General features: G+C 36.1%; 1 protein-coding gene across 1 annotated transcript in view; it reads left to right on the top strand.

Moving 5' to 3' along the window:
• The first annotated feature begins 1,430 nt into the window (after positions 1-1,430).
• Positions 1,431-17,025, top strand: part of prpf3 (PRP3 pre-mRNA processing factor 3 homolog (yeast)) — a 28,793-nt gene continuing 13,198 nt past the window's right edge. The window contains exons 1-9 of the mRNA XM_026250978.1: positions 1,431-1,654; positions 2,348-2,505; positions 8,357-8,487; positions 9,406-9,561; positions 10,928-11,014; positions 15,425-15,666; positions 15,857-15,975; positions 16,052-16,239; positions 16,343-16,509. Coding sequence (XP_026106763.1) covers positions 2,361-2,505; positions 8,357-8,487; positions 9,406-9,561; positions 10,928-11,014; positions 15,425-15,666; positions 15,857-15,975; positions 16,052-16,239; positions 16,343-16,509 — 1,235 coding nt within the window. The 5' untranslated portion in view covers positions 1,431-1,654; positions 2,348-2,360. The remainder of the gene's footprint in view (positions 1,655-2,347; positions 2,506-8,356; positions 8,488-9,405; positions 9,562-10,927; positions 11,015-15,424; positions 15,667-15,856; positions 15,976-16,051; positions 16,240-16,342; positions 16,510-17,025) is intronic.

Genomic DNA, 17,025 nt, shown 5'->3' with positions numbered 1-17,025 from the left:
TAACAGGATATTGAGTGAAAACGAGCATTTCACCCCCCCTTTAAATAAAATAACTGCTCTTGAGCCCTTTGCCACTTTAATCAGGCTTAAGCTTTTGTTTTTGCACTAAATAATCTTTTATCTGCACTGTTGTTCACTTCATTGATTTGCACTCTATCTGCCTTTTGCCTTGCTCTGATTTATTTAACTTTATTTTTAATTTTATTATATGTCTTTTTTAACATTCCCTTATTGTATAGTTCTATCTACATTTTATATTTTGATCTAGATTTTTAGGCTTTAATGTTAATGTTATCTGTGTGCACCGGGGGTCTGAGAGTAACGCAATTTCGATTCTCTGTATGTATGTACTGTACATGTGGAAGAATTGACAATAAAGCAGACTTGAACTTGAACTACACAAAAACTACATGAAGTAAATAGCCTAGAAATGAAAAACACATGTGTGTGTGTGTGTGTGTGTATTGTACTGTACTTGAGCTCATTAATTAAACACAATTTGGAACTCATGTCCAAAGTTTTTTTGTGTTGTTGTCATAAGTTTTGTCTTAATTTGATTAATAATTATTACACAAATAGTATTTTAAAATTACATTTCAGTTTTTTTTTATTTTACGCTTTAATTAACTATTAATTTATTCTTCATTTTTGTCTATTCTGTATTATTCCACCCTTTATATTACATATTCTTCTTGCTATTATTAACCTATTGTTGTTCAGTTATTTATTATGGTATTATTCATATTATACATAATTTTATGCTATTATAAATCTATTATATCACATATGTTATTGTACTGTTGTAATCGATTCTCATATTATTCACTTTAAGTTGTACTACATATACTTTTTAATATAACATATCACTTTTACTATATTTCTACTGGGAATGAGCTGTGTTCCGACCTGAGACACAAGAGAGAAAAAAAAGAAAGAAAAATGTCGGGATTGAAAACAGAGGAAGCAATAAAACAACTACATTTCATTTAATGTAATTACATTAAATGCATATGTCATAGTTATACTAAATTAACATTAGAGTTGTAAACCGAAAAAATAAACGAAATCAAGAAGTAAATGTGAGCTTTCACAATTCCTTACGAAAATTTATAATTTTCCAAAACTAACTAAATAACTGGAGGCAAAGATTTTTTTTTTTTTTACTGCAAGTAGATCACAGACCTCTGAAATCTACTTCCATTTATTCAGTCTTGCCCTCACTAACATGGCGGACGCGTTGACGTATCGCGACAACGTCTCAAAGCGGCCAATGAGGCGTCTAGGTATTTATATGTCTATGCTTGTTTTAATTTTAGGTAAAAAAAAAAAAAAAAAAAAAAAAAAAAAAAACTCCAGGTCGACAGATGGCAGTGGTGTGACGCCCATAGATATCTATGGTATGGCCGGCGTCAATGCGTGTCTTTCCGGCGGAAATTTTCAACGGAGATTTCCGTTTCCTTTTCGTCGCTGGAAAACGTTTAGCGGACACCGTGGTAGTAGAAGAGTGTAGAAACATTTCAGAAAATTTTGTAGCTTTAAATAACTAGAGGGTTATTTTTTATCAGCGTAATTTGTGACGGACGCAAACAACGGGAATTAAATAGTAACGAAGAAACTCTATATTCCACTGTAGAACAGCCGAATAAAGTGAGAGGTACGTTAACGTTAAGTGTTTATGTTGAGGGTTCGTTTGCTATCGAAACCCTTCTTTAAAACATTATCATGATAATCATAACATCTGTCAAAATGTTATAGTTGCTACAGTTATAGTTGTTACTTGTTATAAAATCAAAGCATTATACGAAATTAATTTTCAAGCATAACACCAACTATAAAACTAACATTTTTCCGATGCCTTGACTTCTTTGAAAATGTATTACTTGTAAGTTATACGGGCCTCATATGTTAATAGGTTTGGAGCCGCTAATGGATCAATGGAGGCAGTTATTGAACTGAATCATGCATCAATTTATTGCTCTGATTCGAAGTCAGACTAAGTTAATTACAATAATGTTTGAAAGAAAGGTTTTAGTCAGTCACAGTTTGTAGTGAATTGTAGTAAATCATTGTTTAATTCTATGTTTAAATTCTGCATATTTATATTATAAATGCTTTTTTTGTGATTTTGCCACTACATCTTCATTTAAGTTGTAATCACATTCATAAATTTTCGTACTGTTACATTATTTGTCATTGTAGATGTCTGAACTGGAAAACAATCAAAGAAGGACATAAAGAACAATTACAGACAGCTCTTTGTAACCATAAGGCTTATCTATTATTGTGAAACTAATCATAAGCTTAAACAAGTTTGTGATATTAGTATTGCATATTGTTTGTTTGTTAGATTTTCCCTCAGCATGTCACTGCCCAAACGTGAGGTTGATGAACTGAGGCCATGGGTGGAACGTACAGTAAAGAAGGTCCTTGGTTTTTCTGAACCTACTGTGGTCAAAGCAGCATTACATTGTGTAGGAAAAGGCCTGGACAAAAGGAAAACCACAGGTAAGAAGTCTAGTACAAATATAGTGATGACACTGTAGTTCTACTTCAGGGGTGAATGTCTGGATAGATGGAAGAAACAAAAAGGCACACAGTTTCAAATCAGTTCAATATAAGTTTATTTGCATATTGATTTTACGATACAAATCGTTGCAAAGACACTTTTAAGTTTCTACAATATTTAGTAGTAGCTAATCAGTGGTGACTATCAGTTTATGTACATATGATGTTGTTTCTTTGCTTCTTCTCAGTCTGGCTTTTGGTTGCTTTTTGCCAGAGTTCTGCAGTTCACAATGTTCGCTTCACCCTCAGAAAAAGTCTCAAGTGAAAGATTCACCTTTTCCTGCTTACTTCAGTCTTTCTCCATGCTGAAGAGTGCTCTCCTCTTTCAGGAGGGGAGGGGAACATCTATCAGCCCCTCCCTCTTCTTCTCTCTGCAGCTGTGTTTGCTGCTTTGCCACTTTACAGAATCCAGTTCATTGCCTCCCTTTGTCAAGGCACTGTTTCAGAAGTCATCTGTAGTTTGAACACTCAGAGACTGCATTAATCAAATGTACCTACGTAACTTCTGACCAAATTGTTTCTGAGTAGTCGGCTCTTTTTCTAATTTTCACTTTTCAACCTCCTCTTTCAGTGGTCCCTTAGTAAAAACAAAATCATCTGGTTGAAAACAGCAGTTCTCTTATTCTATGTTAGTAAAGCAAGTTCTTCATTGCAGAAAAATAGCAAGCATTATTTCTTAGCAAAATGCAGAAATCAGCTACCTTTATTATCTAAGTATACTGCAATTAAACAAAATAATCCTTCCTTTTATAAAAGCATGACATGCGTATGGTAAAATAAAGACTTCAATCATAATTTTTCTTCTGCATTTCCAGACATAATTCAGAATAATCTGGTATTGGTGAATTAATGTTTACCAACCAATATATATAAAAAATCCTATTATTTTAAATATAATAATTTCATTAAATATTTAAGCAACTAGTTCCATTCCCATTGTAAAATGCCTATGGCTTTTGAATCAAAATTCGTATTAACTTTGTCACCCATCTTGTTCTCATTCAACATTGCACTACACCAGTTATTTGTTTTAGTTAACTCAAGCCCAAATCTCTGAAAATCTGTACTGGATTAACTTTCATACTGAGTCCCAGGGATAACAAGATACACATTTTAGATGTCTTCACATATTACATATAAAGTTTTAAGCACATGCAATCTTTTAAATTAATCTATTAATACAAGTTATTAAATAATGCATATACTATTTTAATTAATTTATCATTTATATATTCTGCATAGTCCCTTTCTTGGAACATTTGTATTTATTTATTTTTTCTCTAAAACAACCTTCATACAATTCACTTTATTGTTTTAGGGCTCCTGCACTCATCCTTTCTTATCACCAGCCACGCCCATCTCTGTAACCTAATCACATTCAAGTGATGGTCCAGGAGGGGAGAGCACCTCTTGCTTCACTAGATTTAGAGTTTTTCTCATATAACTACAGCCAGTCACACAGACACTTACATTAAATCATACATCAAAACTACTCTACACTCCTCCAGAGTGACCTGTCAGTTCTACTCGCACTTTCACTGATGCAGTTCCTCAACACAGTAAAAAAGCAGTACTCTGCAGGAATTTTTGCCTTCCCCTGCAGCCCTCTGTATCTTCCCTATGACTTCTACAGAGCGGTATCCAAAGGACTTTTCCGCGCGTTTCTACATCTGTTTCCCGTTTATTGCTGTCTTTCTTAGGCCAAGTCTTCAATAAACACAGACTCTTACATACAATGTATTTCTGCCAACACTATCTAGATTCAAATAAGGTCACATCAAGGCCTTCCTTACAGTATACCAAATATGTGTATGCAGTTTTTCTTCTCGAAACAAAACCCCACATTTTTATTTATTTAGTTCTAAATTTGAAAGAGCAGATTTTAAGTGACCTTATCGCTCAGAACTGACCAGTCAACAACACGCACTAATTATATAAGCAAAAATGCTTACCTTATTCTATGGTGGCCACAACTGTGTGTGTGTTGCTCATCAGTCAGCTCAAAAGTAGCCGGCAGCCATATCACCCTGGAGCCCAAGACCTGTTGCCCACTGAAGCTAAGCAGGGCTGAGCCTGGTCAGTACCTGGATGGGAGACCTGAGAAAACTAGGTTGCTGCTGGAAGAGGTGCTAGTGAGGCCAGCAGGGGGTGCTCACCCTGTGGTCTGTGTGGGTCCTAGCGCCCTAGTGTAGTGATGGGGACACTATACTGTCAACAAGCACCGTCCTTCGGATGAGACGTTAAACTGAGGTCCTGACTCTCTGTGGTCATTAAAAATCCCAGGATGTCTTTCGAAAAGAGTAGAAGTGTGACCTCGGCATCCTGGCTCAATTCGCCCATTGGCCTCCGTCCATCTGCTGATTGGCTTCATCACTCTGTCTCCTCTCCACCAGTAAGCTGGTGTGTGGTGGGAGTTCTGGCACACTATGGCTGCCGTCGCATCATCCAGGTGGATGCTGCACACTGGTGGTGGATGAGGAGATACCCCCTGACTATGTAAGCGCTTTGAGTGCCTAGAAAAGCACTATATAAATGTAATGAATTATTATTATTACTACTATTATTATTATTATCCACTCTGCTGCTCCTTTCCTGTCCCTGTTTGGGCGACAAATGTAGTGTATTTTCGTGTGCCATGGATCTGAGGAGTCATACAGTCCCTGGGTTTTGTTTCCCAAAGAAATATTTTATTTTCAAGAGAAAATAAAACAGAGAAAGCTCTGCAGAACAGTCTCTCGAGTCTGTGTCAGTCATTAGCCATTTCAAAGATTTTATTAAATTATGTAAATGCTTATTTCCTGAATGTTGACGGCAAACAAGAAACTATTATAATAATAGTATAAAAAAATAATATAAAAGCAATTAATACTTTCTGTATACATTTTAGTTCCTTTGTTTAACAGTTCTATCTGATCTTTAGACAGACTTCTGTCAGTCTTAGACAGAACTGTTGATGATGACTGCAAACAAAAGGGAGAATGATGTGCTCAGGCGCTATCAGAATAAAAGTCCCGCCTTTAATGCATCAGCCAAACAGAAAACCTTATCGGCCAATGCAGATATTTGGAAAATGCCATTAATCGGCTGATTTATCAGTCTACCACTAGTTACGTGGAAACAAGCCAGTATTAGTAAGTCATTTTAACTTGTAAAGCACATTTACACACAGCGCAAAACTGACCAAAGTGCTGTACAATGAATAGCTAAAAAGACAATAAAAATATAAACACACAGATTCAATAATCATAATTATATAAAACATTAATAAAAATAAGCCTTCAATATCAGCTCACACCGAAATACAGAAAACAAACAGAGGTACCAGGTTAGGGAACAAGGAAAGCCAAGGAATAAAAATGAGTTTTTAACCTGGATTTGCATGCAGCAATGGAGCGGGCAGATCTAATATCCTGGGGGAGCTGGTTCCACAAACGTGGGGCAGCAACTGCAAAGGCTCTGTCACCTCTCTGTTCAAGCCGTGAGCGCGGCACAAGCAGGAGCCCTTTGTTTGAAGATCTCAGTGACCTGAACTGAGTATGGTTGTACAAGGTCTGTGATATAGGTTGGGGTGAGCCCATTAAGTGCCTTAAAAACAAACAATAAAACTTTAAACTGAATCCTAAAACGAACTGGGAGCCAATGCAAAGATGCCAAAATGGGGGTGATGTGCTCGCGTCTCCTAGTGCCAGTTAAAAGATGCGCTGCTGTGTTTTGTACTAACTGCAGACGTCTAAGTGATGATTTTGGGAGGCCCAAGTAGAGGGAATTGCAATAATCCAGCCGTGATGTAATAAAGGCATGGATAACTGTCTCAAGATCGTTAAAAGATAGGAATGACTTCAGGCAGGAAATCATTCTGAGCTGGTAAAAACTGTTTTTAACAACAGAAGTAATCTGTTTGTCAAGACAGAGTTCTGAGTCAAGAATGACACCCACATTTCTAGCATAGGGTTTTATAAATGAAGTGAAGTTACCTAAATGTTGTACCACAGTGCATCTTGCCTTGGGAGAACCAAAAACAATCACTTCTGTGAGTATTAAAGGGAGCTTATGCAAAATTCACTTCTACATGTTTGAACATAAATGTGCGTTGGGCAGTATGTGTACACACACACACACATGTTATAATAATAAAAATCTGCTCATTTCTCTATTTTAATTCAAATAAATCATAAGCAGTGTCTTAATGGTTACTGATCACAGAATCCATAAACTGTGACATCACATAGCCCCACACACAATTGTTACTGTGAACAATGACAATAAAGTTGACAGATGAATTAAGTGCATTTAAGTGCCATCAATGACAATAAGGTTGACCGATGAATTAAGTGCCATTTCAGTTGGTTTTAAATAAAGCATTTTCTGAGATGCACATTAAACATTAAACACATAAAACATTAATTAAATGTATCTTTTAATTATGGAACATTAACTTAACTTTTTTGTAGAAAGTTTTTATTATTAAAAATAAAACATGGAAGATTTTTTTAGTAGTATAAGCATACAGTACAGACCAAACGTTTGGAAAAATTACTATTTTTATGTTTTTGAAAGAAGTTTCTTCTGCTCATCAAGCTTGCATTTATTTGATCAAAAATACAGAAAAAAATGTAATATTGTGAAATATTATTACAACTTAAAATTATAGTTTTCTATTTGAATATACTTAAAAAAAATAATTGGAAACAGTTCTGCTGTCTAATATATATTTGATGAATAAAAGGTTAAAAAGAACTGCATTTATTAAAAATAAAAATAAAATTCTGATTATATATATATATATATATATATATATATATATATATATATATATATATTCTAATAATATATTTTCTTTACTATCACTTTTTATCAATTTAACACATCCTTGCTGAATAAAAGTATTGATTTTATTTTAAAGAAAATAAAAAAAATTACTGACCCCAAATTACTGACACAGTAGTGTATATTATTACAAAATAATTATATTTTAAAAGCACAGCTTTTTTTTTTTTTTTTTTTTTACTTTTTTACTTTTTATCAAAGTATCCTAAAAAAAAGTATCACATGTTATGAAAAATATTAAGCAGCAGAACTGTTTCCAACTTTGATAATGAATCATCAATATTAGAATGATTGCTAAAGGATCAGGAGCTTTGCATCACAGAAATAAATGATAATTTAAAGTATAATAAATTTAAAAACAATTATTTTAAATTGTACTATATCACAATATTTTTTTTCTGTATTTTTGATCAAATAAATGCAGGCTTGATGAGCAGGAGAAACTTTTCAAAAACATTAAAAATAGTAATGTTTCCAAACTTTTGGTCTGGACTGTGTGTGTGTGTGTGTGTATATGTGTATATATATGTGTGTGTGTATATATATGTGTGTGTATATATATATATATATATATAATACAAAATAATGCATATCAATATTGTTTTTGTTTTTTGTTTTTTTTTTGGGTTCTATTTGATGGTCACACCATATGCCGCCATGTGAGGACCAAACCAAATTTCCAGGTTCTCATATGAGAACCAGTGTGAAAAAACATGTGCACCCCTGCATAAATATCTCGAAGTGGTAGTGGGCTGCCTGGACCAAAAAATGCAAGGGCCGTGTGAAGTCATTGTAAAGTAGTTCTAATTTATATAGATAAGGATGATGTGTGGGATGTTTACAACTGGTGTTTGTAGCATTTGAAAAAAGGGCAACACTGTGCAGAATTACTCATTGTGTGTTTTTAAATGGGGCTTAGGGTTTTATGAGGCTCTTTTCATTAAGTGATGTTTTCTTCTTTTAGACCAGCTAAGGCCATTTCTTGATGATTCAGCAAGCAGCTTTGTTGAGCGTCTGTTTGAAGCTCTTGAGGAAAGTAGAAACTCCCGTGGCAATAAAGGAGCAGGAGAGAAGAACCGCAAAAGAGAGCTGAAGGTATAGTTTTGTGAGCCTCCTAAATTTACAGTTTCTGAAGGGCTTTTCACATTTCAACTAGTCATTGTGGCATCTTGTTTCTCGTTTCACACTGCTTATAATTTACCTGGGGTAACCATTAATTTTGGGTGGTATCATGTTTTTCACAGTGTACACAGTGTACATCGCTAAATCCTGGATTCTTGTTTGCATGTATGCTGTGCCAGTGTCATTTATTGAAAGAACACAGCAGTAAATTAAGTCATTTTTTCTGAAACTGAGTAGGGGGGGCAATATGACCAAAATCTTATTTCATGGAAGTTTTTTTTTTAACTTCAAGTTTTTGTGAAATCAACATTTTTATACGATTCTCATTATTCTTGTGACAATATCACAATTGCCACAAGACTTAGCCGTTTCACAATTGTGATATTGTTAAAAATCACAAAAAAGAATAGTATCTTAAGTAAAATTAAACAGTCTGAAATAAGAATAAATTGCAAGCAAAAAAGACAAACAACACTGCATATTTCTAAGTGTATTTAATTAAATATAGATTTATCCCTATTAAAGTTGCAAAATTTATTCAGTTTAGAACATTGAGAAATTATCTCTTTGTTTTATTAACATTCATGTTAATCAGACATACCAAACATACCAAAATGTAAGATGCTTACCACTTGTTTTTAAACTGTACCACTTAAATGCATTTAGATGACAAGCTTTTGTGATATTGCAGCATGGAAATGTCACATGAGTGTAACAGTGAGACTATAGTCCAAATTCATTTCCAGCTCAAAAGATTTGATCTCATGTCTAAGAGCAGCATATCACCCACACCTAAAACTGACACTTAATGTAAGGTGGAAGTCATGGTTAAAGTCTGACTGTATATCTTGTCTTTTTCTTTTCTATTTTTCTGTATCTTTTTCTATTTAGGAAGTGTTTGGAGATGAGATGGAAGGAGTGAAGGATGGAGACAATGTGGAATCTGTGGTAAAGAAGAAGAGGGTGCCTCGCTTTGAGGAGGTGGAGGAACCACCTGTTTTACCTGGACCCCCTACAGAGAGTCCTGGCATGCTCACCAAAATGCAGGTAACACACATACAGATACACCATCAGTAAAGGTTGACACTAGACACAGAGGTATTTGATGGAACACATACACTGTAATAAAATGGAAACCATTTAATAAAATGTAATGTAAGTGTGATCACTGTTATACTCAGAACATATAATGACTTGATTGAATAAAATGGATATTGCTCAGTGTGCAGCACAAGAAAGAAAGAATTTCTCATGTAATTTTTTTTTATGTACTGCCAGCATCAGTCTTAAAGGGATAGTTCACCCAAAATGAAAATTTTATGTTTATCTGCTTAACCCTTTGTCATCAAGATGTAGGTGACTTTTTTTCTGTAGTACACAAACTGAGATTTTTAATTGAAACCGTTGCAGTCTGTCAGTCCTATAATGTAAGTAGATGGGAATCTTGACTTTGAGAATCATAAAACATATACAAACAAAACCAAATTAAACCCTGCAGCTTGTGATGATACGTTGATGTGTAAAAACACAAAACAATTGGTCTGTGCAAGAAACTGAACAGTATTTGTTTTTTTTTTTTACCTATGATTTTCACTGCAATGTTTAAACTATCCTGAGCACCTCCTGAGTGTGTTCGATTTATCTTCTTCAGTCATAAAGTAAGAAGACGACACCTCACGCACAGGTGAAGAAAAAGAGGCGGACGTGCTCAGGACAGTTCAAAATAAGTGGCAAAAAACTATATAAATACTGTTCGGTTTCTTCCAGATACTGATCAATTTGTCTCTATACACACCAATGTGTCTTCACAAGCTGCAGGGTTTAACTTGGTTCAGTTTGTGTATGTTTAATGATAATCAAAGCCATGATTCCCATGACGCCCTCGTCCTCAAAGCCACTTGTCTTGCACGTTTAAGTGTTTATGAATAGATTAAATGAAACGGGACAAATTTAATCTTGACAATCTATGTATCATTATAAAGATCTAAGCCTCAAGCATCGACGACAGATCGCTGTTTTTCAATGGAAAGCTTATAAAGACTATTTGCTACATTTCAATTCTGCGACAGAATTGTTTGCGTCCGTTATGGAATAACTCACGGCCGGAAACTGCGTCTTGGTAGTAAAAATACATCATGGTTTTGCAGTGTACAGTGTCACAAACAGAATGAGGTGATCCACCGAAAAAAGAATGAATGAAAAATAGGCGGAAGATAGTCTATTTGAATTTGGCGCTCCCTCTTTTTTAGGTAGGTCTTGCATTAGTTTTTAGGTACAGAAATTAAAGTAATCAAAACCGCATTGCATTTTGGACTATAAATTAAAGATTATTCTTTAAGTAAAAAAAAAAGTGAATGATTTGTAGAGGTTTTTAACTATCCCTTTACTACTATCTGTGATATTGTATTTTCAGATCAAGCAAATGATGGAAGCAGCCACCCGGCAGATAGAGGAGAGAAAGAAACAGCTAAGTCTTGTGACTCCTAGTCCTATTGTGCAGGTAAAAACAAAACAAATACAATACCAAGAACTTGTTTTTTGATTGGCCTTTAGTACTTGTGTTTAGAAAAACACTAGGGAATTTAAAAAAATGGTGGTGTGCCATAGAATAAGAGCAGACTCTAGGATCATTCTGTGTAAAAAAAAAAAAATATATATATTTTTTTTTTCAAAAATATTTATTGAAAACCTGGATTTAATGTCTAACATGTAAGACTATAAATTTTTATTTTTATGAGAACAGTAATTTGACCACATTTCGTCATCTGTCGACTTTTATTTTAATTTTTCCCGTCGCTCTGTGATGAAATGGACCATCCGATCAGATTAGAGCTTAATCACATGTGTGGATCAGCTGCTGTTACACAGAGATTTTTTTCTTTGGTATCTGAGAACCATATTATCTATGGTATCTTTGGAAAAGACTAGGGATGGGCGTTTTCTGCAAATATCACATTCGAATATTTGAGCTCACAAAAATCGAATATTTGTTTATTTAAATTAAGTTTGAGACAGGCGTTATTTTTCAGCAACATTTATTGTTTCCTACATTTTGAAAAAGCTTGCACACAATAAGCTTGAACATTACACATCGTGTTTTGTAGCTGAAAACCTTTAACAATGCGTGCAAAAAAACTAAAGTACAGATTAAAAGTGAAAAAAAGTGTAACATACACTTAACTTTTGAAACTTTTAAACTGTCAGCAAATCTTTTTTGCTTTTTTTTCTATTGTTTTACATGTTCTTGTTAAGAAATATGGAAATGTAAACATGATCAGGGGAAAGTCGACTCCTTAGTCTGTAAACAATAAGGCCGGCCGCGGAGAAAGTGCTAAGCAAATAAGTTTTGTGAAGCGCTTCGTGTTTTCATTTCACCACTGAATGGGATCCTCATCTGGTGGAATACATGGCTCCATTTATTCGTTGCTTGAGAGATGCCGCAACAATTTTCTTGAATTCGGTCACTTTCTGTGATTCTCCACAGCATATTTGAAGTACTGTAGAACAGCGGTCCCCAACCTTTTTAGCACCAAGGACCGGTTTAATGACAATATTTTCATGGACTGGGCATTAAGTTGTGAAGCATAAATACAACAAAATAAAACCATACGACTGGCATAAAAACTCTGGTATTTTGTAAATATAATAAACATGAATCCACTGTGCATTCGTATGCAACTTTATTAGCAGCATCCTCGTAACATCGTGCCAACATAACATGGATAATATATAATGAGCGAGTACATCATGAATCCATTTTCAAACCGTGTTTTTGTCTTATCCTTAATCACTATGGTACACCTATAATAAGTGTTTATATTCGGACTATTTAAGTCTGTTTGGGCTCGGCAACGCTGCAAAGTAGCACAGTACCTGCGTGACTTGCCGCAGATGTAAACCGAGAGAAGTAGCTCCGGCTACAATGTTCTTCCGCCAGACGCGAGGGCCAAAAGTTTCCGACTGCAGCTTTAATGTAAGTTATTTATTCTTTCTTGTGCGGCCTGGTACCAAATGCCGCACGGACCGGTCTGCAGCCCAGGGGTTGGGGACCGCTGCTGTAGAAGACCGCAGTTCTTAGGGGCCGTTCACATATCGAATCTTTTGCGCGCTCAAGATTGTTATTTCCAATGTAGGCGTGCGGTATGCGCCCATTTCTTTTAAATCGCTTCCACACCGCATAGAGTTAAAAACATCTCAACTTTTCAGAGAGCCGCAAGTGCACCACAGGTCATGTGACAAGAACTAAACATTCAGCTTCATACATTCATTTCAACAACGTTGAAAGCTCAGCCAAGATGAAGGAACAGCTGATCATAGCTGTATATGGATTGCCATTTTGAAATAAATGTAGAGCTACTGAAAGCCATTTTTTTCTGTGCTGCAAATCCATTTATCCTTTGCTGAAATTTCCGCGTCTTCATGGAGAGAGCGCATCATTGTTGCCTAGCAACGGCAGACGCCTCAGGAGTGCTTCTGCCCAATCGCTTTGGAAAGGAGAAAGTGGCGGGCCTAGCGTTTTCCATGCATTTTTAGGCGCGATATGTGAACGGCCCCTTATTCATTCATTAATAATTTTTTTGCTTGCATGCATCTTCAGATATGCCGTGGGGAATCACAGAAAGTGACGAAATTAGGTTTTATTGTGACTTTTTTTATTTTATTTATTTTAGAAATTCGAATATCATTTTTATTTATCGAATAATTAGAGCAGAACGAATATTCGAATGTTCGACTATCCGTGCACACCCCTAGAACAGACTTAATTTAATTTCTATTAATTCTCCACTGAATTATGTGATCTGGAGTGTCAATTTTCTTAATCATAGTAATTTGAGAAATTTACTTTTACATTTCAGGTATTGCAATTTCACCAGTAAACACAAATGGTATATTTTACCTCATCTGTGGCCTGTTCTTCGTGCGTCGCTTATTACATCCGAGATCAAATGACACATCCAAGATGATATCATCGTGCTAATCCTGATCTGGCTAATTGGGTTCTTCGAACACACCTGCTGTGTATGATTAGTATCGCTGGATTGAGTTATGTGAGAAAATTGCGCGTTCATGTGTTTTCTTAAAAGGGGATATGTATCGATACTCGAAACCATGATCAGCAGTGCAGCGATTGGCTGGTGGCAAGACTGCAATGTAATGATGTCATATAATTTAAAACGACACCTGTCGAAAAACTTGACAAATTTCTGGATTTTATAAGGAAACAGCCAAGCATACAAAACTTCGTAAATGTTATAACAGATACATGAAACAGATAATAGATACATGTTTTTACTTTATTAGAATTTTTTTCATTATTCCCAATTATTTACATTCGCAATTTATAATAGTTGCGCAGTCTTTACAGTTTTATTTCAATGTAGAAATTATCTATTCATTTAATTTTATATTTGGACAGATTTGTTACGTGACCGCATTAATGACAGTTTCTTAAGGGTCAATATTATGATATCTGCATCTCCTGCGCTCCATCAAGCCACTCTTATAATAGCAGTCATCACTCAAAATAATGCACGACTCTATTATCTGTATAGCATGTGTGTAAGACTCTAATACACTTATGAAGTAATAATTTTATGACAAATATTTCAGTGAGTAAAACTGGCTGTGTCTATAGAAGGCTGTTATGGACTTCCGAGCAGGTTTAAGCTAACGGACCTGTTGCTATGACAGCAGCTCCAGGATGAGCTTCGAAGAACCAAATGATCCAAGATCACGCCAAATCGTCAACATTCAAATCCAGCTAACTGAGTTAGCGACGTACGAAGAACGGGCCCCTGGTCTATTGATTTATTATAGGCTTTTTATTATATAAATTAATAGACTTATGCGAATACTTATGCAGTCTCTCTGAAAACTAAACCGATGACAAATGTTGCCTAGAAAATGTAAAACAAAATTCCAAGTAATTCCACTATAATTCCAATTTGCAACAGCCTATTTATCTATTAAAACAACAATGGTTGAGTAAGTGCATTCATCACAAACAAAATATAGTTGCGATCTCATGATAGAAGGGATAGAGGTTTCCCCAATAACTGCTGTACACAAAGCAGCGATCCACTCATAAATGTTGCTTTGTCAGACATTACATAGATGGTCCTCACTGCAGAACACAAGATCCCAGGGGGTGAGGTTGGATCCAGATCGAATTCCTTTCACCTTATCCATCTCCACCCCCTAGAATTGGAACCAACCCCTGGGCCTGGATCTTTGTTCTGCAGTGAGGGGCTTCTGACATTACATGCAATATTAAATTAAAATGGCATCCAAACTTTTCTGAAGACAGTTGGTTTCCAACAGAAATACAGTGATATAAATAAAACACCGAGTTTAGATTTTGGAATGTGCAGTGTTCATGTCTTTTCAACAAAGCCAAGGCATTTTGGAAAATCTATTTGTGGCAGTCAGTTTTGATATTGTGGCAGGTTGCCACAAATAAATCAATGTATAATAACCACTGGACCATTGTAGTGATGTATAATCGTAATGTACACTTTAGCACAGGGATAGGCAACTCCGGTCCTGGAGGGCCACTATCCTGCAGAGTTTAGCTTCAGCCCTCATAAAAACTCACCTGCATGTATCTATCTAGTAATCCCGAAAACAGTGATTGCCTTGTTCAGGTGTGTTTAATTAAGGTTGGAGCTAAACTCTGCAGGACAGTGGCCCTCCAGGACCGAAGTTGCCTATCCCTGCTTAGCATGAGCTCTTGTTTTTATCACTTTCAGTTTAGTAATTTTAATTTCTTTAAGCAGTCAGCAATTATACATTTTTAATTTTTAATATAGTATATATATTTCTTTGATTTACCACCCAATTAACAGGGTTTTTGTAGAGTTGAAAAATTGTTTTATACCTCACCTCATAGCCTAGATTGGTTCCCTCTCAGACAGACTCTAGTGCTCCACAACCCATCCTTCCAGCAGTGGGTGCGACCCAGTCCATCGCTCCCTCTCAGGCTGCTAACTTCATGAATGACGCTATAGAGAAAGCCCGCAAGGCAGCTGAGCTGCAGGCCAAAATCCAGTCCACACTGGCTATGAAACCTGGAATTCTGGGAGCTTTGGGAAACACAGGGCCACATAACCTGGTAGCCCTGGCTAACCTGCACGCCATGGGCATTGCACCACCGTGAGTATTTTATACATCTAAAATTAACAATTCTTAGAATGAGCATGTAGACATTCTTGGCAGCCCTGACGATGAATATTGGGAACAATTATGTTTTCTAGGATTTTTTTTTTTTTTTTTTTTTGATGTTTAGGATGAATGTATTGCTAAAAAGAATTAATGTTAAAGGTTTTCTTATATTTGCTTACAGTAAAGTGGAACCACGTGAGGTCACAAAGCCAACACCCCTAATTTTGGATGAGCTTGGACGAACTGTTGATGCCAGTGGGAAAGAAGTTGAACTCACTCATCGTATGCCCACTCTAAAAGGTACCATGTGCTGCCACAGAAATATGAATCTCTCACTTTTCTTTATTACTAATGTTTTTTTTTTCTCTCTCTCTAGCCAACATCAGAGCAGTGAAAAGGGAGCAGTTTCGGCAGCAGTTAAAGGAAAAGCCCAGTGATGACCTGGAATCCACGTCTTACTTTGACACACGTGTGTCCATCAACTCTGCACAGAGAGCCAAGAGAGGGTTTAGGTTCCATGAACAGGGACGCTTTGAAAAGATCGCACAGCGCATACGCACAAAGGTGGCTAACAGCATGCTTCTTTTTATTTTTTACTCTAAAATCAATAGATTCAAATTAAATAAAGCAATTACAAGTGAGAAACAATATTATCTTCTGTTATCAGGCTCAGTTGGAGAAATTACAGATGGAGATTGCTCAGGCTGCTAAGAAGACTGGCATACAGGCCTCCACTAAACTGGCTCTTATTGCCCCCAAAAAGGAATTGGGAGAGGGGGAGATTCCTCACATAGAGTGGTGGGACTCCTACATTCTGCCTTCCCACATAGAATTGTAAGAGTTAACAGCTTTCAACTTTTAAATGTCAATAGACAACTAAAAATCATGGAAGACCAATTGTATTAGAAATAATGGTGGGCCGCTATCGGCGTTAACGTGCTGCATTAACGCGAGACTCTTATCGGGCGATAAAAAAAATATATCGCCGTTAATCTATTCTCAAAGTTGGGTTTGGAGCTGGGTCTATACTAAGCAAGCTATGATGACTTTCACCTTGATATTTTATATAACCGACTGCCTGAGGCCAGCCTAAAAAGATGCTCAGGACAGTTGACGGGCCACTGCTGCGCATCGTCACGAAAGCTAATCTTTTTCACATGTTTTTAAGCCTTACCGCTTGTCGATTTAAACATTAAAGCATCCAAACACAAGACACTGAAAAGCTGAACAGAGTAGCACGTGCTGTGTTAGGTGCGCACGAGAGAGCCGTGTATCACGGACAGCGACACTGAACCGAGCTCTCTTCTGCGAAGTTCTCCTCAAAGTCCCTCCTGCACCTGAACCTGAACG

The sequence above is a fragment of the Carassius auratus genome, unplaced genomic scaffold (assembly GCF_003368295.1).
Source record: "Carassius auratus strain Wakin unplaced genomic scaffold, ASM336829v1 scaf_tig00026259, whole genome shotgun sequence".
NCBI lineage: Eukaryota > Metazoa > Chordata > Actinopteri > Cypriniformes > Cyprinidae > Carassius > Carassius auratus.
This window is presented reverse-complemented; position numbering and strand designations above follow the sequence as displayed.